The 24,084-nt window shown below is 39.7% G+C and overlaps 1 protein-coding gene across 1 annotated transcript in view; it reads right to left on the bottom strand.

Annotated features, from left to right (window-relative positions):
• ARMH4 (armadillo like helical domain containing 4) overlaps nucleotides 1-24,084 on the bottom strand; it is a 490,210-nt gene that overhangs the window by 270,371 nt on the left and 195,755 nt on the right. The window contains exon 5 of the mRNA XM_053697321.1: nucleotides 10,509-10,739. Within this exon, the coding sequence (XP_053553296.1) occupies nucleotides 10,509-10,739 (231 nt within the window). The remainder of the gene's footprint in view (nucleotides 1-10,508; nucleotides 10,740-24,084) is intronic.

The following is a 24,084-nucleotide window of genomic DNA, read 5'->3' as shown; positions in this document are numbered from 1 at the left end:
TATGTATGTATGTATGTATGTATGTGTCTTTATGTATATGTATGTATGTATGTATGTATCTTTATGTATATGTATGTATGTATGTGTCTTTATGTGTATGTATGTATGTATGTATGTATGTGTCTTTATGTATATGTATGTATGTATGTGTCTTTATGTGTATGTATGTATGTATGTATGTATGTGTCTTTATGTATATATATGTATGTATGTATGTATGTATGTGTCTTTATGTATATGTATGTATGTATCTTTATGTATATGTATGTATGTATGTGTCTTTATGTGTATGTATGTATGTATGTATGTATGTGTCTTTATGTATATGTATGTATGTATGTGTCTTTATGTATATGTATGTATGTATGTGTCTTTATGTGTATGTATGTGTGTATGTATGTATGTATCTTTATGTATATGTATGTATGTATGTGTCTTTATGTATATGTATGTATGTGTCTTTATGTGTGTATGTATGTGTCTTTATGTGTGTATGTATGTGTCTTTATGTGTATGTATGTATATATGTATGTATCTTTATGTATATGTATGTATGTATGTGTCTTTATGTGTATGTATGTATGTATGTATGTATGTGTCTTTATGTATATGTATGTATGTATGTGTCTTTATGTATATGTATGTATGTATGTGTCTTTATGTGTATGTATGTATGTATGTATGTATCTTTATGTATATGTATGTATGTGTCTTTATGTATATGTATGTATGTGTCTTTATGTGTATGTAATGTATGTATGTATCTTTATGTATATGTATGTATGTATGTGTCTTTATGTGTATGTATGTATGTATCTTTATGTATATGTATGTATGTGTCTTTATGTGTATGTATGTATGTATGTATATGTTTGTATGTATGTATATACAGTATGTATGTATGTGTCTTTATGTATATGTATGTATGTATATGTATGTATGTATCTTTGTGTATGTATGTATGTGCCTTTATGTATATGTATGTATGTATGTGCATTTATGTATATGTATGTATATGTATGTATGTATGTATGTATATGTAAGTATGTCTGTGTCTTTATGTATGTATGTATGGGTCTTTATGTATATGTATGTATGTATATGTATGTATATGTAAGTATGTCTGTGTCTTTATGTATGTATGTATGTGTCTTTATGTATATGTATGTATGTATATGTATGTATATGTAAGTATTTATGTGTCTTTATGTATGTATATACAGTATGTATGTATGTATCTTTATGTATATGTATGTATATGTATGTATGTGTCTTTATGTATATGTATGTATGTATCTTTGTGTATGTATGTATGTGCCTTTATGTATATGTATGTATGTATATGTATGTATGTATGTATGTATATGTAAGTATTTATGTGTCTTTATGTATGTATGTATGTATGTATGTATATGTATGTATGAATGTATGTATCTATGTATGTGTATGTATATGACTATGTATGTATGTATATGTATGTATGTATGTATTTTATGTATATTAATGTATTTATGTATGTGTGTGTGTATGGATGGATGTTTTCATGTATGTGTGTGTATTGATGCATATATGTATGTATGTGTATGCATGTATGTATATCTATGTATGTATTTTATGTATATTAATGTATTTATTTATGTATGTGTGTGGGGATGTATGTTTTCATGTATGTGTATGTATGGATGCGTGTATGTATGTATTTATTTATGTGCATGCATGCATGTATGTATGTATGTCTATGTATCTATGTATTTTATGTATATTAATGTATTTATGTATATGTGTGTATGGATGGATGTATGTTTTCATGTATGCGTGTGTATGGATGCGTGTATGTATATGTATGTATGTCTATGTATCTATGTATTTTATGTATATGTGTATGGATGCGTGTATGTATTTATGTATGTGTGTGTGTGTGGGGATGTATGTTTTCATGTATGCGTGTGTATGTATATGTATATATGTATTTGTATCTATGTATTTTATGTATATTAATGTATTTTATGTATATGTGTGTATGGATGTATGTTTTCATGTATGCGTGTATGTATATGTATGTATTTATGTGCATGTATGTATGTCTATGTATCTATGTATTTTATATATATTAATGTATTTATGTATATGTGTGTATGGATGTATGTTTTCATGTATGCGTGTATGTATATGTATGTATTTATGTGCATGTATGTATGTCTATGTATCTATGTATTTTATATATATTAATGTATTTATGTATATGTGTGTATGGATGTATGTTTTCATGTATGCGTGTGTATGGATGCGTGTATGTATATGTATGTATTTATGTATGTATCCATCTATGTATCTAAATTACAATAGATATCTGTCTTCAAAGCACCTCAAAATGGGCAAGGTGTGAATGGAGAAATTATTGTGCTAAAAACAAGTCTAATTACAAACTTCCTTATTGTCACATTCGGAGTTAAGGTTTCTGTTACAGTTAAAAACTACAAAATGCAATTAGAATATAACGTGGATCCACACTATCACAATTGAAGTAATATTACATACATTAAAAACATATTACATACATTTGCAATTAAAAGCAGTGGTTATCCGTAGAAAGCTCTAAAATTGATCACATGAGACTCTAAATGGATTGAGAAAGGCTTGAAAAAGGCCTTGAGGAGGCCGAAACGCGTTGACCCTAGCTGGTAAGCATTATTTCATTACAACACATTATTTTGTACTGTCAACACTATTGTTGTTTACCTTTATAGGAAATTGATCATATAAGATCAAGCCACTACTAGGTTCCCAGATCCAGGTCTGAGGGTTCTCACCACCAGGAAACAGGATTTTCAGTCTGCCCACTAGGAGACACCTAGGGACAACCAAGTGGATTATCATCACCAGGAACTAATAAGGACACTCAATGCCAGGAAATAAGGTTTTTTCTTTTTGCTTCACTTAAAGGGACAGTAAGGTCAAAAACAGAATTTATGTTTACCTGATAAATTACTTTCTCCAACGGTGTGTCCGGTCCACGGCGTCATCCTTACTTGTGGGATATTCTCTTCCCCAACAGGAAATGGCAAAGAGCCCAGCAAAGCTGGTCACATGATCCCTCCTAGGCTCCGCCTTCCCCAGTCATTCGACCGACGTAAAGGAGGAATATTTGCATAGGAGAAATCATATGATACCGTGGTGACTGTAGTTAAAGAAAATAAATTATCAGACCTGATTAAAAAACCAGGGCGGGCCGTGGACCGGACACACCGTTGGAGAAAGTAATTTATCAGGTAAACATAAATTCTGTTTTCTCCAACATAGGTGTGTCCGGTCCACGGCGTCATCCTTACTTGTGGGAACCAATACCAAAGCTTTAGGACACGGATGAAGGGAGGGAGCAAATCAGGTCACCTAGATGGAAGGCACCACGGCTTGCAAAACCTTTCTCCCAAAAATAGCCTCAGAAGAAGCAAAAGTATCAAATTTGTAAAATTTAGTAAAAGTGTGCAGTGAAGACCAAGTCGCTGCCTTACATATCTGATCAACAGAAGCCTCGTTCTTGAAGGCCCATGTGGAAGCCACAGCCCTAGTGGAATGAGCTGTGATTCTTTCAGGAGGCTGCCGTCCGGCAGTCTCGTAAGCCAATCTGATGATGCTTTTAAGCCAAAAGGAGAGAGAGGTAGAAGTTGCTTTTTGACCTCTCCTTTTACCAGAATAAACAACAAACAAGGAAGATGTTTGTCTAAAATCCTTTGTAGCATCTAAATAGAATTTTAAAGCACGAACTACATCCAAATTGTGCAACAAACGTTCCTTCTTTGAAACTGGATTCGGACACAAAGAAGGCACGACTATCTCCTGGTTAATGTTTTTGTTAGAAACAACTTTCGGAAGAAAACCAGGTTTAGTACGCAAAACCACCTTATCTGCATGGAACACCAGATAAGGAGGAGAACACTGCAGAGCAGATAATTCTGAAACTCTTCTAGCAGAAGAAATTGCAACCAAAAACAAAACTTTCCAAGATAATAACTTAATATCAACGGAATGTAAGGGTTCAAACGGAACCCCCTGAAGAACTGAAAGAACTAAATTGAGACTCCAAGGAGGAGTCAAAGGTTTGTAAACAGGCTTGATTCTAACCAGAGCCTGAACAAAGGCTTGAACATCTGGCACAGCTGCCAGCTTTTTGTGAAGTAACACAGATAAGGCAGAAATCTGTCCCTTCAAAGAACTTGCAGATAATCCTTTCTCCAAACCTTCTTGAAGAAAGGATAGAATCTTAGGAATTTTTATCTTGTCCCAATGGAATCCTTTAGATTCACACCAACAGATATATTTTTTCCATATTTTGTGGTAGATTTTTCTAGTTACAGGCTTTCTGGCCTGAACAAGAGTATCAATGACAGAATCTGAGAACCCTCGCTTTGATAAGATCAAGCGTTCAATCTCCAGGCAGTCAGTTGGAGTGAGACCAGATTCGGATGTTCGAACGGACCTTGAACAAGAAGGTCCCGTCTCAAAGGTAGCTTCCATGGTGGAGCCGATGACATATTCACCAGGTCTGCATACCAAGTACTGCGTGGCCACGCAGGAGCTATCAAGATCACCGATGCCCTCTCCTGATTGATCCTGGCTACCAGCCTGGGGATGAGAGGAAACGGCGGGAATACATAAGCTAGTTTGAAGGTCCAAGGTGCTACTAGTGCATCTACTAGAGTCGCCTTGGGATCCCTGGATCTGGACCCGTAGCAAGGAACCTTGAAGTTCTGACGAGAGGCCATCAGATCCATGTCTGGAATGCCCCACAACTGAGTAATTTGGGCAAAGATTTCCGGATGGAGTTCCCACTCCCCCGGATGAAATGTCTGACGACTCAGAAAATCCGCTTCCCAATTTTCCACTCCTGGGATGTGGATTGCAGACAAGTGGCAGGAGTGAGTCTCCGCCCATTGAATGATTTTGGTCACTTCTTCCATCGCCAGGGAACTCCTTGTTCCCCCCTGATGGTTGATGTACGCAACAGTCGTCATGTTGTCTGATTGAAACCGTATGAATTTGGCCTTTGCTAGCTGAGGCCAAGCCTTGAGAGCATTGAATATCGCTCTCAGTTCCAGAATATTTATCGGGAGAAGAGATTCTTCCCGAGACCAAAGACCCTGAGCTTTCAGGGGTCCCCAGACCGCGCCCCAGCCCACCAGACTGGCGTCGGTCGTGACAATGACCCACTCTGGTCTGCGGAAGCTCATCCCCTGTGACAAGTTGTCCAGGGACAGCCACCAACGGAGTGAATCTCTGGTCCTCTGATCTACTTGTATCGTCGGAGACAAGTCTGTATAATCCCCATTTCACTGACTGAGCATGCACAGTTGTAATGGTCTTAGATGAATTCGCGCAAAAGGAACTATGTCCATTGCCGCTACCATCAAACCTATTACTTCCATGCACTGCGCTATGGAAGGAAGAGGAACAGAATGAAGTACTTGACAAGAGTTTAGAAGTTTTGATTTTCTGGCCTCTGTCAGAAAAATCCTCATTTCTAAGGAGTCTATTATTGTTCCCAAGAAGGGAACCCTTGTTGACGGAGATAGAGAACTTTTTTCTACGTTCACTTTCCACCCGTGAGATCTGAGAAAGGCCAGGACAATGTCCGTGTGAGCCTTTGCTTGTGGAAGGGACGACGCTTGAATCAGAATGTCGTCCAAGTAAGGTACTACTGCAATGCCCCTTGGTCTTAGCACCGCTAGAAGGGACCCTAGTACCTTTGTGAAAATTCTTGTCCAGGAATGCGAACCTTAGGAACCGATGATGTTCCTTGTGGATAGGAATATGTAGATACGCATCCTTTAAATCCACCGTGGTCATGAATTGACCTTCCTGGATGGAAGGAAGAATTGTTCGAATGGTTTCCATTTTGAACGAAGGAACCTTGAGAAACTTGTTTAGGATCTTGAGATCTAAGATTGGTCTGAATGTTCCCTCTTTTTTGGGAACTACGAACAGATTGGAGTAGAACCCCATCCCTTGTTCTCCTAATGGAACAGGATGAATCACTCCCATTTTTAACAGGTCTTCTACACAATGTAAGAATGCCTGTTTTTTTATGTGGTCTGAAGACAATTGAGACCTGTGGAACCTCCCCCTTGGGGGAAGCCCCTTGAATTCCAGAAGATAACCTTGGGAGACTATTTCTAGCGCCCAAGGATCCAGAACATCTCTTGCCCAAGCCTGAGCGAAGAGAGAGAGTCTGCCCCCCACCAGATCCGGTCCCGGATCGGGGGCCAACATCTCATGCTGTCTTGGTAGCAGTGGCAGGTTTCTTGGCCTGCTTTCCTTTGTTCCAGCCTTGCATTGGCCTCCAGGCTGGTTTGGCTTGAGAAGTATTACCCTCTTGCTTAGAGGACGTAGCACTTGGGGCTGGTCCGTTTCTGCGAAAGGGACGAAAATTAGGTTTATTTTTGGCCTTGAAAGACCTATCCTGAGGAAGGGCGTGGCCCTTGCCCCCAGTGATATCAGAAATAATCTCTTTCAAGTCAGGGCCAAACAGCGTTTTCCCCTTGAAAGGAATGTTAAGCAATTTGTTCTTGGAAGACGCATCCGCTGACCAAGATTTTAGCCAAAGCGCTCTGCGCGCCACAATAGCAAACCCAGAATTTTTCGCCGCTAATCTAGCCAATTGCAAAGTGGCGTCTAGGGTGAAAGAGTTAGCCAATTTGAGAGCATGAATTCTGTCCAAAATCTCCAAATAAGAAGAATCTTTATTGAGCGCCTTTTCTAGTTCATCGAACCAGAAACACGCTGCTGTAGTGACAGGAACAATGCATGAAATAGGTTGTAGAAGGTAACCTTGCTGAACAAACATCTTTTTAAGCAAACCCTCTAATTTTTTATCCATAGGATCTTTGAAAGCACAACTATCTTCTATGGGTATAGTGGTGCGTTTGTTTAGAGTAGAAACCGCCCCCTCGACCTTGGGGACTGTCTGCCATAAGTCCTTTCTGGGGTCGACCATAGGAAACAATTTCTTAAATATAGGGGGAGGGACGAAAGGTATGCCGGGCCTTTCCCATTCTTTATTTACAATGTCCGCCACCCGCTTGGGTATAGGAAAAGCTTCGGGGGGCCCCGGGACCTCTAGGAACTTGTCCATTTTACATAATTTCTCTGGAATGACCAAATTCTCACAATCATCCAGAGTAGATAACACCTCCTTAAGCAGGGCGCGGAGATGTTCCAATTTAAATTTAAATGTAATCACATCAGGTTCAGCTTGCTGAGAAATTTTCCCTGAATCTGAAATTTCTCCCTCAGACAAAACCTCCCTGGCCCCCTCAGACTGGTGTAGGGGCACTTCAGAACCAATATCATCAGCGTCCTCATGCTCTTCAGTATTTTCTAAAACAGAGCAGTCGCGCTTTCGCTGATAAGTGGGCATTTTGGCTAAAATGTTTTTGATAGAATTATCCATTACAGCCGTTAATTGTTGCATAGTAAGGAGTATTGGCGCACTAGATGTACTAGGGGCCTCCTGTGTGGGCAAGACTGGTGTAGACGAAGGAGGGGATGATGCAGTACCATGCTTACTCCCCTCACTTGAGGAATCATCTTGGGCATCATTTTCTCTAAATTTTGTGTCACATAAATCACATCTATTTAAATGAGAAGGAACCTTGGCTTCCCCACATACAGAACACAGTCTATCTGGTAGTTCAGACATGTTAAACAGGCATAAACTTGATAACAAAGTACAAAAAACGTTTTAAAATAAAACCGTTACTGTCACTTTAAATTTTAAACTGAACACACTTTATTACTGCAAATGTGAAAAAGTATGAAGGAATTGTTCAAAATTCACCAAAATTTCACCACAGTGTCTTAAAGCCTTAAAAGTATTGCACACCAAATTTGAAAGCTTTAACTCTTAAAATAACGGAACCGGAGCCGTTTTTATATTTAACCCCTTTACAGTCCCTGGTATCTGCTTTGCTGAGACCCAACCAAGCCCAAAGGGGAATACGATACCAAATGACGCCTTCAGAAAGTCTTTTCTGTGTATCAGAGCTCCTCACACATGCATCTGCATGTCATGCTTCCTAAAAACAAGTGCGCAATAGAGGCGCGAAAATGAGGCTCTGCCTATGATTAGGGAAAGCCCCTAGAGGATAAGGTGTCCAATACAGTGCCTGCCGGTTATTTTACAGAATTCCCAAGAATAAAATAATTCCTCAAAGCTATGAAGTATAAAATATGTTTATATATCAATCGTTTTAGCCCAGAAAATGTCTACAGTCTTAAAAGCCCTTGTAAAGCCCTTTTTTTTCTTATGTAATAAAAATGGCTTACCGGATCCCATAGGGAAAATGACAGCTTCCAGCATTACATCGTCTTGTTAGAAATGTGTCATACCTCAAGCAGCAAAAGTCTGCTCACTGTTTCCCCCAACTGAAGTTAATTCCTCTCAACAGTCCTGTGTGGAAACAGCCATCGATTTTAGTAACGGTTGCTAAAATCATTTTCCTCTTACAAACAGAAATCTTCATCACCTTTCTGTTTCAGAGTAAATAGTACATACCAGCACTATTTTAAAATAACAAACTCTTGATTGAATAATAAAAACTACAGTTAAACACCAAAAAACTCTAAGCCATCTCCGTGGAGATGTTGCCTGTACAACGGCAAAGAGAATGACTGGGGAAGGCGGAGCCTAGGAGGGATCATGTGACCAGCTTTGCTGGGCTCTTTGCCATTTCCTGTTGGGGAAGAGAATATCCCACAAGTAAGGATGACGCCGTGGACCGGACACACCTATGTTGGAGAAACTAAACTTTCATGATTCAGATAGGGCGTGCAATTTTAAACAACTTTCCTATTTACTTTTATCATCAAATTTGCTTTGTTCCCTTGGTGGTATTTTTAAAAAGCTAAACCTAGCTAGGCTCAAACTGATTTCTAAACAGTTGAAAACCGCCTCCTAGCTCAGAGCATTTTGAAAGTTTTTCACAGTTTGACTGTGCTAGTTCACATGTGTCATATAGATAACATTGTGCTCACTCCCGTGAAGTTATTTAGGAGTCTTCACTGATTGACTACACTGCATGTCTGTCAAAGGCACTTAGATAAGGAGGCTGTCTGCAAATACTTAGATACAAGGTAATCACAGAGGTAAAAAGTATATTAATATTACTGTGTTGGTTATGCAAAAATGGGGAATGGGTAATAAAGGGATTATCTATCTTTTTAAATAAGAAAAATTTTGGTGTAGACTGTCCCTTTAACTTTTTGGTGCACGTTTTCACTTTTCATACAAGCAGAGTTTTTAATTTTGATTTTTTAAGGATTTTTTTGTGTTGTGATTCTTTGTAATCTTATAAGGAATTTTTAAAGAAAATATTTTTAAAGAAATTATTCCTCACCCAATTTTCTCACATTTTTACCATTTTTGTCCATTGATACACAAAAAGCACTACCAATTTATTTATATTTAATTATTTTTTTTGCATTTTCATTTGCACATTTACTTATACCTCTATAGATAAGTAATATTATCTATAACTTAACCCAAAGGTGCATCACTTTTTCTATTTTTTAACGTGTGCTAGTGAATATTCACACCAAAACCAGCATTGGTTTTCAATCCATTTAGAGTCTCATGTAATCAATTTTAGCCAATTACAGACCTTTCCACGGATAACCACTGCTTTTAATTGAAAATGTATGTAATATGTTTTTAATGTATGTAATATTACTTCAATTGTGATAGTGTGGATCCACGTTATATTCTAATTGCATTTTGTCGTTTTTAACTAACAGAAACCTTAACTTCCGAATGTGACAATACGAAAGTTTGTAATTAAACTTGTTTTTAGCACAATAATTTCTCCATTCACACCTTGCCCGTGTTGAGGCGCTTTGAACACAGATATCTACAAGTACCCCTCTTCAGGCTAGCTAGTCAGCCTTTGTTCAGAGGTATAGGTGCACTTGGTCTCTGGCGCTATATCTAAAACAATACATATATCTATCTACATTACAATCTTGTGACAGTTATTTTGTGGACTTATAAGGACAGTGAAGTCAAAATTAAACTTAAATGTATTGAATAGATCATGCAGTTTTAAATAACTTTCCAATTTACTTTTATTATCAATTTTGCTTAGTTCTCTTGGTATCATTTCTTAAAGAGTAATCCTAGGTGAGCTCAGGAGCATGCACGTGTCTTTAGCCAAATAGAAGCAGTGTTTGCAACATTGTTTAGAGCAGTTTTATTCTTAGTTGCAAACACTTCTGGTATAGACACGTGCATGCTCGTGAGCTCCCATCAGTCTACCCAGATTTCCTCCAACAAAGGATACTAAGAGAACAAAGCAAATTTGATAATAAATGCACATTGGAAAGTTGTGAAACATTGAATGCCCTATCTCAATCATGAAAGTTTAATTTAACTTACTGTCCCTTTAATTTTTACTAGACCGTCCCTTTAACATGAATGAAATGCAACCAATATAGAACACTATAGAACGCTCACTTACCCAGACCTTGGTTTTGTCGCTCCCATTCCAAGGTGTAAGGAACATGGTTGGTCTCTTCCATTAAGGCAGGTTCCTGGGAGGACAGAACTGGCAGGGTGAATGGGGGCTGTTCAGAATCCCCTTCAATACTTTCATCAACTGAATCTGTGTCTTTATCTTCCTCATCCTCCTCTTCTTCCTCATCATCCTCTCCATCCTCATCATCCTCATCTCCATCCTCATCATCCACCTCTACAAGAGACATAAAGAGTTCATTTTCCAGGAAAAGTATTTGTCATATTTAAATATCATTAAAGGCTTTTTAAATAATTATATAATAATTTCCTACTAATATTTGATCAGGACTAAGGAATCGGGGCACATTGGGGGTGGAGTTTTAATGTTCTAGTGTAGTTTTGGGGCAATTCCAGGCTTCTCTGAGACAAATCGATACACTGACATATGGAACAAAACAGAGACAGGAAGGACAGAGATCTGTGAATTCCCGGAAGATTGTGCACTCTAAGGGCTAGACGAGTGGCGCACTAACTGGTGCACGTGAGCGAGAAGGGGTTATTGCAGCTCTTTGCGCCGTGTCAGAGGTAGTGTGTGAATTAAAAAGTGAAAGTAAACGTGTTCACTAGAGTGCAATAGAATTTAACGCCCCTCAGGATGGCACTACTTCAGAGCTGTCGTTAACTGTTAAGCTTGAATAAAAAGCTCATAATAAGTCTAATGAAAATTATTTTAAAAAAATTGCAATAAAAAGTTATAAGGGCTCAGAGATATGAGGTCTCAGGTAAAAACTGTAAAGGGCTTTAACAAAGATACATACATATACTGTACATGTCTAAATATGTATGTATATATGTGTGTGTGTATATATATATATATATATCACACACACACACATATATATATATGTCTTTATATGTGTACATATGTATTTATATGTGTATATACGTATTTAGACATAAATACACATATAAATACATATGTATAAATTTATAGACATATAAAAGTGCATTGAAACCCTTTGCAGTCAATTAGATGAAAACATGTAAAATTATATTTAAGCAATATTCATATTTAAAGGGACAGTTAAGTCAAAATTAAACTCATGATTCAGATAGGGCATGCAATTTTAAACAACTTTCCAATTTACTTTTATCATCAAATTTGCTTTGACCTCTTGTTATTCTTTATTGAAAGTTAAACCGAGGTAGAATCATTTGCTATTTCTAAGCCCTTGAAGGCCCCCTCTTATCTCAGTGCATTTTGAAAGTTTTTCACAGTGACAGTGCTAGATCGTGTGTGTCATATAGATAACTGTGCTCACTCCCATGGAGTTATTTATGAGTCAGCACTGATTAGCTAAAATGCAAGTCTGTCAATAGAACTGTAGAAGGGAGTCTGCAGAGGCTTAGATACAAGATGATCACAGAGGTAAAAAGTGTATTAATATCACAGTGTTTTTTACCCATTTCCAAGTTTTGCACAACCAAGGGACTATCTATCATTTAAAAAAAAAATGTTTTATAAAATAATGCATTTTAAGTATACTGTCTGTTTAATAAAGTTTTTAACTATGCATTTGCAGTAAACATTTCACATTCCAATGTTCTTCAAATAGGGGAATATGTTTTTTGTACTTTTAAATATATATTCCTATCTATATCTGTGTGTGTATACTGTATGTATATATATATATATATATATATATATATATATATATATATATATATATATATATATATACATATATATATACACAAATAGGTTGGAGGAAACGGCACACACTTAGTTCACAGCCACCTGGTGCTCAGCCAAAAGAAAACATAATTTATGCTTACCTGATAATTTTATTTCTCTTGTAGTGTATCCAGTCCACGGATCATCCATTACTTGTGGGATATTCTCCTTCCCAACAGGAAGTTGCAAGAGGATCACCCACAGCAGAGCTGCTATATAGCTCCTCCCCTCACTGCAATATCCAGTCATTCGACCGAAACAAGCCGAGAAAGGAGAAACCATAGGGTGCAGTGGTGACTGTAGTTTAATTAAAATTTAGACCTGCCTTAAAAGGACAGGGCGGGCCGTGGACTGGATACACTAGAAGAGAAATACATTTATCAGGTAAGCATAAATTATGTTTTCTCTTGTTAAGTGTATCCAGTCCACGAATCATCCATTACTTGTGGGATACCAATACCAAAGCTAAAGTACACGGATGATGGGAGGGACAAGGTAGGAATTTAAACGGAAGGAACCACTGCCTGTAGAACCTTTCTCCCCAAAACAGCCTCCGAAGAAGCAAAAGTATCAAATTTGTAAAATTTTGAAAAGGTATGAAGCGAAGACCAAGTCGCAGCCTTGCAAATCTGTTCAACAGAGGCCTCATTTTTAAAGGCCCAGGTGGAAGCCACAGCTCTAGTAGAATGAGCTGTAATTCTTTCAGGGGGCTGCTGTCCAGCAGTCTCATAGGCTAAACAGATTATACTCCGAAGCCAAAAAGAAAGAGAGGTTGCCGAGGCCTTTTGACCTCTCCTCTGTCCAGAGTAAGCAACAAACAGGTTAGATGTTTGACGAAAATCTTTAGTAGCCTGCAAGTAAAACTTCAAGGCACGGACTACGTCTAGATTATGCAAAAGATGTTCCTTCTTTGAAGAAGGATTTATTGATATTCTTGTTAGAAACCACCTTAGGTAAAAACCCAGGTTTTGTACGCAGAACTACTTTATCTGAATGAAAGATCAGATAAGGAGAATCACAATGTAAGGCAGATAACTCCGAGACTCTTCGAGCCGAGGAAATAGCCATCAGAAAAAGAACTTTCCATGATAGAAGTTTGATATCAATAGAATGAAGGGGTTCAAACCGAACCCCTTGAAGAACTTTAAGAACCAAGTTTAAGCTCCATGGGGGAGCAACAGGTTTAAACACAGGCTTAATTCTAACTAAAGCCTGACAAAATGCCTGAAAGTCTGGAACTTCTGCCAGACGCTTGTGTAAAAGAATAGACAGAGCAGAAATCTGTCCCTTTAAAGAACTAGCTGATAATCCTTTGTCCAAACCCTCTTGGAGGAAGGACAATATCCTAGGAATCCTAACCCTACTCCATGAGTAATTCTTGGATTCACACCAATGAAGATATTTACGCCATATCTTGTGGTAAATTTTCCTGGTGACAGGCTTTCGTGCCTGTATTAAGGTATCAATTACTGACTCGGAGAAGCCACACTTTGATAGGATCAAGCGTTCAATCTCCATGCAGTCAGTCTCAGAGAAAGTAGATTCGGATGATTGAAAGGACCTTGTATTAGAAGGTCTTGTCTCAGAGGCAAAGTCCATGGTGGAAAGGATGACATGTCCACTAGGTCTGCATACCAGGTCCTCCGTGGCCACGCAGGTGCTATCAATATCACCAATGCTCTCTCCTGTTTGATTTTGGCAATCAGACGAGGGAGCAGAGGAAACGGTGGAAACACATAAGCCAGGTTGAAGAACCAAGGCGCTGCTAGAGCATCTATCAGTGCCGCTTCTGGGTCCCTGGACCTGGATCCGTAACAAGGAAGCTTGGCGTTCTGGCGAGACGCCATGAGATCCAGTTCTGGTTTGCCCCAACGGAGAACCAATTGAGCAAACACCTCCGGATGGAGTTCCCACTCCCCCGGATGAAAAGTCTGACGACTTAGAAAATCCGCCTCCCAGTTCTCTACCCCTGGGATATGGATCGCTGACAGGTGGCAAGAGTGAGTCTCTGCCCAGCGAATTATCTTGGAGACTTCTGACATCGCTAGGGAACTCCTGGTTCCCCCTTGATGGTTGATGTAAGCCACAGTCGTGATGTTGTCCGACTGAAATCTGATGAACCTCAGTGTTGCTAACTGAGGCCAAGCTAGAAGAGCATTGAATATTGCTCTTAACTCCAGAATATTTATTGGGAGGAGTTTCTCCTCCTGAGTCCATGAACCCTGAGCCTTCAGGGAGTTCCAGACTGCACCCCAACCTAGAAGGCTGGCATCTGTTGTTATGGTCCAATCTGGTCTGCGAAAGGTCATACCTTTGGACAGATAGACCCGAGATAACCACCAGAGAAGAGAATCTCTGGTTTCCTGATCCAGACTTAGTAGAGGGGACAAATCTGTGTAATCCCCATTCCACTGACTGAGCATGCATAATTGCAGCGGTCTGAGATGCAGGCGCGTAAATGGCACTATGTCCATCGCCACTACTATTAAGCCGATTACTTCCATGCACTGAGCCACCGTGGGGCGCGGAATGGAGTGAAGAACACGGCAAGCATTTAGAAGTTTTGATAACCTGGACTCCGTCAGGTAAATTTTCATTTCTATAGAATCTATCAGAGTCCCTAGGAAGGAAACCCTTGTGAGAGGAGATAGAGAACTCAATTGGCAATTTGAAAGCTTGACGCCTGTATCAGGATGCCGTCTAGGTAAGGAGCCACCGCTATGGCTCGCGGTCTTAGAACCGCCAGAAGTGAGCCCAGAACCTTTGTAAAAATTCTTGGGGCTGTAGCCAACCCGAAGGGAAGAGCTACAAACTGGTAATGCCTGTCTAGAAAGGAAAACCTCAGGAACCGATGATGATTCTTGTGAATCGGAATGTGAGGGTAGGCATCCTTTAAGTCCACTGTGGTCATGTACTGACCCTCTTGGATCATGGGTAAAATGGTTTGAATAGTTTCCATCTTGAATGATGGAACTCTGAGGAATTTGTTTAGGATCTTTAGATCCAAAATTGATCTGAAGGTTCCCTCTTTTTTGGGAACCACAAACAGATTTGAATAAAACCCCTGTCCTTGTTCCATCCGCGGAACTGGATGGATCACTCCCATTACAAGGAGATCTTGCACGCAGCTTAGGAATGCCTCTTTCTTTATCTGGTTTGCAGATAATCTTGAAAGGTGAAATCTCCCTTGTGAAGGAGAAGCTTTGAAGTCCAGAAGATATCCCTGAGATATGATCTCCAACGCCCAGGGATCCTGAACATCTCTTGCCCACACCTGGGCGAAGAGAGAGAGTCTGCCCCCTACTAGATCCGTTATCGGATAGGGGGCCGCTCCTTCATGCTGTCTTGGAGGCAGCAGCAGGCTTTCTGGCCTGCTTGCCCTTGTTCCAGGACTGGTTAGGTTTCCAGGCCTGCTTGGATTGAGCAAAACTTCCCTCTTGTTTTGAAGCAGAGGGAGTTGATCCTGCACCTGCCTTGAAATTTCAAAAGGCACGAAAATTAGACTGTTTGGCCCTTGATTTGGCCCTGTCCTGAGGAAGGGTATGACCCTTACCTCCAGTAATGTCAGCAATAATTTCTTTCAAACCAGGCCCGAATAAGGTCTGCCCCTTGAAAGGAATGTTGAGTAATTTAGACTTTGAAGTCACATCAGCTGACCAGGATTTAAGCCATAACGCCCTACGCGCCTGGATGGCGAATCCGGAATTCTTAGCCGTTAGTTTAGTCAAATGAACAATGGCATCAGAAACAAATGAGTTAGCTAGCTTAAGTGTTCTAAGCTTGTCAATAATTTCAGTCAATGGAGCTGTATGGATGGCCTCTTCCAGGGCCTCAAACCAGAACGCCGCCGCCGCAGCAGTGACAGGCGCAATGCATGCAAGGGGCTGTAAAATAAAACCTTGTCGAATAAACATTTTCTTAAGGTAACCCTCTAATTTTTTATCCATTGGATCTGAAACAGCACAACTGTCCTCAACCAGGATAGTGGTACGCTTTGCTAAAGTAGAAACTGCTCCCTCCACCTTAGGGACTGTCTGCCATAAGTCCCGTGTAGTGGCATCTATTGGAAACATTTTTCTAAATATAGGAGGTGGGAAAAGGGCACACCGGGTCTATCCCACTCCTTACTAATAATTTCTGTAAGCCTTTTAGGTATTGGAAAAACATCAGTACTCACCGGCACTGCATAGTATTTATCCAGTCTACACTATTTCTCTGGCACTGCAATTGTGTCACAGTCATTCAGAGCAGCTAATACCTCCCCAAGCAATACACGGAGGTTCTCAAGCTCAAATTTAAAATTAAAAATCTCTGAATCAGGTCTCCCCGATTCAGAGACGTCACCCACAGACTGAAGCTCTCTGTCCTCAGGTTCTGCATATTGTGACGCAGTATCAGACATGGCTCTTACAGCATCTACGCGCTCTGTATCTCGTCTAACCCCAGAGCTATCGCTCTTGCCTCTCAATTCAGGCAATCTGGCTAATACCTGTGACAGAGTATTATTCATGATTGCAGCCATGTCCTGCAAAGCAATCGCTATGGGCGTCCCTGATGTACTTGGCGCCATATTAGCGTGCGTTCCTTGAGCGGGAGGCAAAGGGTCCGACACGTGGGGAGAGTTAGTCGGCATAACTTCCCCCTCGACAGACCCCTCTGGTGACAATTCTTTTATAGATAAAGACTGATCTTTACTGTTTAAGGTGAAATCAATACATTTAGTACACATTCTCCTATGGGGCTCCACCATGGCTTTTAAACATAATGAACAAGTAGTTTCCTCTGTATCAGACATGTTTGTACAGACTAGCAATGAGACTAGCAAGCTAGGAAAACACTTTAAACCAAGTTAACAAGCAATATAAAAAACGTTACTGTGCCTTTAAGAGAAACAAATTTTGGCAAAATTTTAAATAACAGTGAAAAAACATAATTTATGTAAGAACTTACCTGATAAATTCATTTCTTTCATATTAGCAAGAGTCCATGATCTAGTGATGTATGGGATATACATTCCTACCAGGAGGGGCAAAGTTTCCCAAACCTCAAAATGCCTATAAATACACCCCTCACCACACCCACAAATCAGTTTAACGAATAGCCAAGAAGTGGGGTGATAAGAAAAAAGTGTGAAGCATAAATATAAGGAATTGGAATAATTGTGCTTTATACAAAAAAATCATAACCACCACAAAAAATGGGGGCGGAGCAAGCCGCCAAAGTCTCTGGACGCACATAGCTGAGGCTCCTGGCTTAAGTGTGGTTTTTAACAGTTATTTTGGACCAGCTAGCCCATATCAAGTGACAGATTGACTCTGAATCCCTCTCTAAGAGCCTGAGGTGAAGATTTGAAGAAGACCCGGGAGCTATACTCACAGTACACGATCAGGGAGACTTACTGGGGCCTAGCTACGGGCAGCGCAACATGGAGGGCTCCCGCGCAGCTATCTTAGCCCTCTTTGAGGAGTATGAGCGCTACATTCATAGTAGGCTGGACCGGCTCTTTTCACTGAGCACACGCCGAGATGTAGAGGAAGAAAGCGCTGAGCCATATGGGGGAGCGGTTGTGGCCCCATCTAAGCACATGAGTGTGGATCAGGGGAACACCATCGAGTACTCTACACCGGAGCCAACCAACCCTCCAGAGCCCGCCCCAGTTAATGTAAGCAACAGCCACTCACCATGTCCCTCTGTTCCGGGAGCTGCGGCTGGGGATCGGGAGCTGGTTGAGAGCTCCGTGAACCTACGGGAGGAAGTGGAGGTGGGGTACAATGCAGATGAGGTCCCTGCGATGCTTGGGGAAAAAGTCATGGCCCGGTCCGATCAGGAACTTGCAAATTCCAAGGCTCATTATTCTGTCAGGTGGGCACTCCTCTTACACAGCCTGGACATGCAGTGCAGCTATTCTAACACGGACACACATGCGGGGGCTTTTCTGGGCCCTGGAGAATCTGGCCGCGCCTGCATGAAAGTTGGAGTTGGGTGACAGTTTGCTGGGGCAGCGAAAGCCAGGGGTGGTAGTATGCAGCAAGGTCCTTATACGCTCCTGGCTGAGCTGGAAGTTTGGAGTTACTGAATTACTCCCTAGTATTCGTAACTGAGACATCTGCACTCATGAAGATTTTTGTCTGATAATGTGTGGACTTTGCAATTAAATCCTCTTGTGAATTATATTATATGTACTTCAACCACCTAAAAATGTTGTTGCCTATATAGGGCTCCATAATATCTTGTACCCTAATGTCAATTCCTGTATATGCCTATATTCTTACTGCCTGGTGTATAGGTCTGCACTGCAAAAAGAATGGATATGCATATAAACAGGGAGGTCTGACTGAAAGTCAGTGCAGCTTTTGTACACCTACTATGCTATACTGCGTTACTTAGTTATTAGATAGATGTGTTTCCTCTTATTTTTGTGCACTGATCTCACGATAACATAAGCTCTGTAATTAATCAGACCCTATATTTGTAACTCTATTAGTTATGCTTCCTAGTCAGCTGCGTATCTTAGGCCATATGCCTGACAGACATCTTTATGTAACAATGTATTCATCTGTATTATTGCTCTAGATCTGGGGGTATCAGAAATAACTATGGCATGCTACAGGAGGGGTGAGATCTTATTTTCCTATACTGCAGTCCTTGGACCAGATCTCTGATATGGTATGATGGGGGCGGGGGGGTCACCGGGCACACCACTCCACTCTTGATGTGTATTATGGCCCCAACTCCACATAGATTAGCAGATCTCTCCAGTACTACTGCTTTATATTACTAGTAGTTTGCTCTTTCTGACTACCGTTATAACTCTGCCATGCACTTAGAAAACATGATCCCCATCAAAATGCCCTGATCCAGATGATAACAGTACTGGCATTTTGCTATTTTGTTTTGTTATGTTCAGGTTATACACTTATCTTATAGTTAATATTAACCAATGCCTATAAGAATATAATTTTTTTTGTGAACCTTTGAGAAATGGCTATATATATAGACTTTCCTTATTAATCTCATATCTAGTATAGGGTGGACTTAATTGTTAGGTATGTAAGTTAGCAAAGACAAAATATACTACTCCTGGCTTATCCTCCGTCCGTCCGTCCCCCCCACCAAATCTGTGCGGTTAGGGAGGAATTTCCCTCCCCTGCACTTCTTTTTGGCAGAGTTAAGGAGTCTCTGCCCAACCCGTAGAGCCATGACTAAGATTTCCCCTGTATTCATATATAAAGGCTCCCGGGGTTATAATATAGGAAATTTAACTGTGGTTAGGATTTCCTAGTTCCCTGAAGATTATCCAAGATAATAGTTTATTACTGTTTGTAATTTTATCATTGTTCGGTGTTAATATATAAGTAAGCTTATAATTACTGAGGACCGTTCTGAGACCTCACTTTTATCTAATGACCATATCTGATACTGCCCTTATGTTGATAGCATATGTCTAGTCCTCAGCCCGTTTCTAATACATAAACACTGAAGTCCTATTTTCTACTATTTTCTCTGATAACATGTCCTCTAAGGCTTTATTCAGTTTTTGGTCCCTTGATTGGACCTGTCTGTCTGGGGACATTGCAAAACTATTAAATGTACAGAAAAATGAGGTGCCCGGACTGTCATGTCATGTCAGTATAACCTATGTTGTGATCTGTATTTTGGTTGATGAGACTGTTGTGTATAAACTATTCTAACCTCAATAAAAATAAAATTTTGGAAAAAAAAAAAAAAAATAACGGAACCGGAGCCGTTTTTACATTTAACTCCTATACAGTCCCAGCTATCTGCTTTGCTGAGACCCAACCAAGCCCAAAGGGGAATACGATACCAAATGACGCCTTCTATAAGCTTTTTCAGTGGTTCTTAGCTCCTCACACATGCATCTGCATGCCTTGCTCTCCAAAAACAACTGCGCATTAGTGGCGCGAAAATGAGGCTCTGCCTATAACTAGAAAAGGCCCCCATCTGAAAAAGGTGTCCAATACAGTGCCTGCCGTTTTTCTAAACAATCCCCAAGATTATAATAACTATTAAGAGTTATAATCTGCCAAATATGCTTAGCAAAGTAATCGTTTTAGCCCAGAAAAATGTCTACCAGTTTTTTAAACCCTTATGAAGCCCTTTATTCTTTTACTTAATCTAAGAAAATGGCTTACCGGTCCCCATAAGGGGAAATGACAGCCTTCCAGCATTACATAGTCTTGTTAGAAATGTGGCAAGTCATACCTCAAGCAGAAAAGTCTGCCAACTGTTTCCCCCAACTGAAGTTACTTCATCTCAACAGTCCTGTGTGGAAACAGCAATCGATTTTAGTAACGTTTGCTAAAATCATCTTCCTCTTACAAACAGAAATCTTCATCTCTTTTCTGTTTCAGAGTAAATAGTACATACCAGCACTATTTTAAAATAACAAACACTTGATTGAAGAATAAAAAATACATTTAAACACCAAAAAACTCTTAACCATCTCCGTGGAGATGTTGCCTGTGCAACGGCAAAGAGAATGACTGGGGTAGGCGGAGCCTAGGAGGGATCATGTGACCAGCTTTGCTGGGCTCTTTGCCACTTCCTGTTGGGGAAGAGAATATCCCACAAGTAAGGATGACGCCGTGGACCGGACACACCTATGTTGGAGAAAACGTAATCTGCCCCCTACCAGCTGAGCTGGAATGAGGGCCGCACCTTCATGTGGACTTAGGAGCTGGCTTTGACTTTTTAAAAGGCTTGGATTTATTCCAGACTGGAGATGGTTTCTAAACTGATACCGCTCCTGAGGATGAAGGATCAGGTTTTTGTTCCTTGTTGTGACAAAAGGAACGAAAACGATTATTACCCTGGAAAGAAAGGGAAAGCAGAGTAGACTTAGAAGACATAACAGCATTCCAAGTCTTAAGCCATAAAGCTCTTCTAGCTAAAATAGCTAGAGACATATACCTGACATCAACTCTAATGATATCAAAGATGGCATTACAAATAAAATTATTAGCATGTTGAAGAATAAAAATGCTATGAGAATTATGATCTGTTACTTGTTGCGCTAAAGCTTCTAACCAAAAGATGAAGCTGCAGCAACATCCGCTAAAGATATAGCAGGTCTAAGAAGATTACCTGAACACAAGTAAGCTTTTCTTAGAAAGGATTCAATTTTCCTATCTAAAGGATCCTTAAGGAAGTACCATCTGCCGTAGGAATAGTAGTACGCTTAACAAGAGTAGAGACAGCCCCATCAACTTTAGGGATTTTGTCCCAAAACTCTAATCTGTCAGATGGTACAGGATATAATTGCTTAAAACGTTTAGAAGGAGTAAATGAATTACCCAAATTATTCCATTCCCTGGAAATTACTTCAGAAATAGCACTAGGGACAGGAAAAACTTCTGGAATAACTACAGGAGATTTAAAAACCTTATCTAAACGTTTAGATTTAGTATCAAGAGGACCAGAATCCTCAATTTCTAATGCAATTAGGACTTCTTTAAGTAAAGAACGAATAAATTTCATTTTAAATAAATATGAAGATTTATCAGCATCAACCTCTGAGACAGAATCCTCTGAACCAGAAGAACCATTATCAGAATCAGAATGATGATGATCATTTAAAAATTCATCTGAAAAATGAGAAGTTTTAAAAGACTTTTTACGTTTACTAGAAGGAGGAATAACAGACATAGCCTTCTTAATGGATTTAGAAACAAAATCTCTTATGTTATCAGGAACACTCTGAGTATTAGATGTTGACAGAACAGCAACAGGTAATGTAACAGTACTAAAGGAAATATTATCTGCATTAACAGTTTGTCATGACAAAACAGTACAAACAACAGCTGGAGGAACAGATACCATAAGTTTACAGTAGATACACTTAGCTTTGGTAGCTCCAGCACCAGGCAGCGATTTTCCAGAAGTATTTTCTGACTCAGTTTCAACGTGGGACATCTTGCAATATGTAATAGAAAAAACAACATATAAAGCAAAATTTATCAAATTCCTTAAACGACAGTTTCAGGAATGGGAAAAAAATGCCAGTGAACAAGCTTCTAGCAACCAGAAGCAATAAAAAATGAGACTTAAATAATGTGGAGACAATAGTGACGCCCATATTTTTTTAGCGCCAAAAATGACGCCCACATTATTTGGCGCCTAAATGCTTTTGGCGCCAAAAATGACGCCACATCCGGAACGCCGACACTTTTGGCGCAAAAGAACGTCAAAAATGACGCAACTTCCGGCGACACGTATGACGCCGGAAATAGAAGAAAAAAAAAAATTGCGCCAAGAATGACGCAATAAAATGAAGCATTTTCAGCCCCCGCGAGCCTAACAGCCCACAGGGAAAAAGTCAAATTTTTAAGGTAAGAAAAAAATTGATTTATTCATATGCATTATCCCAAATATGAAACTGACTGTCTGAAATAAGGAATGTTGAACATCCTGAGTCAAGGCAAATAAATGTTTGAATACATATATTTAGAACTTTATAAAAAAGTGCCCAACCATAGCTTAGAGTGTCACAGAAAATAAGATTTACTTACCCCAGGACACTCATCTACATGTTGTAGAAAGCCAAACCAGTACTGAAACGAAAATCAGCAGAGGTAATGGTATATAAATAAGAGTATATCGTCGATCTGAAAAGGGAGGTAAGAGATGAATCTCTACGACCGATAACAGAGAACCTATGAAATAGACCCCGTAGAAGGAGATCATTGAATTCAAATAGGCAATACTCTCCTCACATCCCTCTGACATTCACTGCACGCTGAGAGGAAAACCGGGCTCCAACCTGCTGCGGAGCGCATATCAACGTAGAATCTAGCACAAACTTACTTCACCACCTCCATAGGAGGCAAAGTTTGTAAAACTGATTTGTAGGTGTGGTGAGGGGTGTATTTATAGGCATTTTGAGGTTTGGTGAAACTTTGCCCCTCCTGGTAGGAATGTATATCCCATACGTCACTAGCTCATGGACTCTTGCTAATTACATGAAAGAAAAGGCAGTTATACTAACGAAATTTTTACAGTGTATGTAACAAGTTAGCAGAGCATTGCACCCACTTGCAAATGGATGATTAACCCCTTAATACCAAAAACGGAATAATAAATGACAAAAACGTTTTTAAACAGTCACAACTACCACCCTCCTCAAACACGACTTTTGAAGCCTTTTGAGCACTTCAGAGATGTCCTGTATCATGCAGAAGGAAGCTGAGTGTCTCTGTCTGTAATTTTAGCTGCGCAGAAAAGCGCTAAAATAGGCCCCTCCCACTCATATTACAACAGTGGAAAGCCTCAGGAAACTGTTTCTAGGCAAAAATCAAGCCAGCCATGTGGAGAAAAAACTAGGCCCTAATAAGTTTTGTCACCAAACATATATAAAAACGATTAACATGCCAGCAAACGTTTTATATTACACTTTTATAAGAGTATGTATCTCTATTAATAAGCCTGATACCAGTCACTATTAAATCACTGCATTTAGGCTTAACTTACATTAATCCGGTATCAGCAGCATTTTTCTAGCAAATTCCATCCCTAGAAATATGTTAACTGCACATACCTTATTGCAGGAAAACCTGCACGCCATTCCCCCTCTGAAGTTACCTCACTCCTCAGAATATGTGAGAACGGCAATGGATCTTAGTTACTTCTGCTAAGATCATAGAAATCACAGGCAGATTCTTCTTCTAATGCTGCCTTTGATAAAACAGTACACTCCGGTACCATTTAAAAATAACAAACTTTTGATTGAAGTTAAATAACTAACTATAATACACCACTCTCCTCTTACTACGTCCATCTTTGTTGAGAGTTGCAAGAGAATGACTGGATATGGCAGTGAGGGGAGGAG

Source organism: Bombina bombina, chromosome 1, assembly GCF_027579735.1.
Source record: "Bombina bombina isolate aBomBom1 chromosome 1, aBomBom1.pri, whole genome shotgun sequence".
NCBI classification, from domain to species: Eukaryota; Metazoa; Chordata; class Amphibia; order Anura; family Bombinatoridae; genus Bombina; species Bombina bombina.
This window is presented reverse-complemented; position numbering and strand designations above follow the sequence as displayed.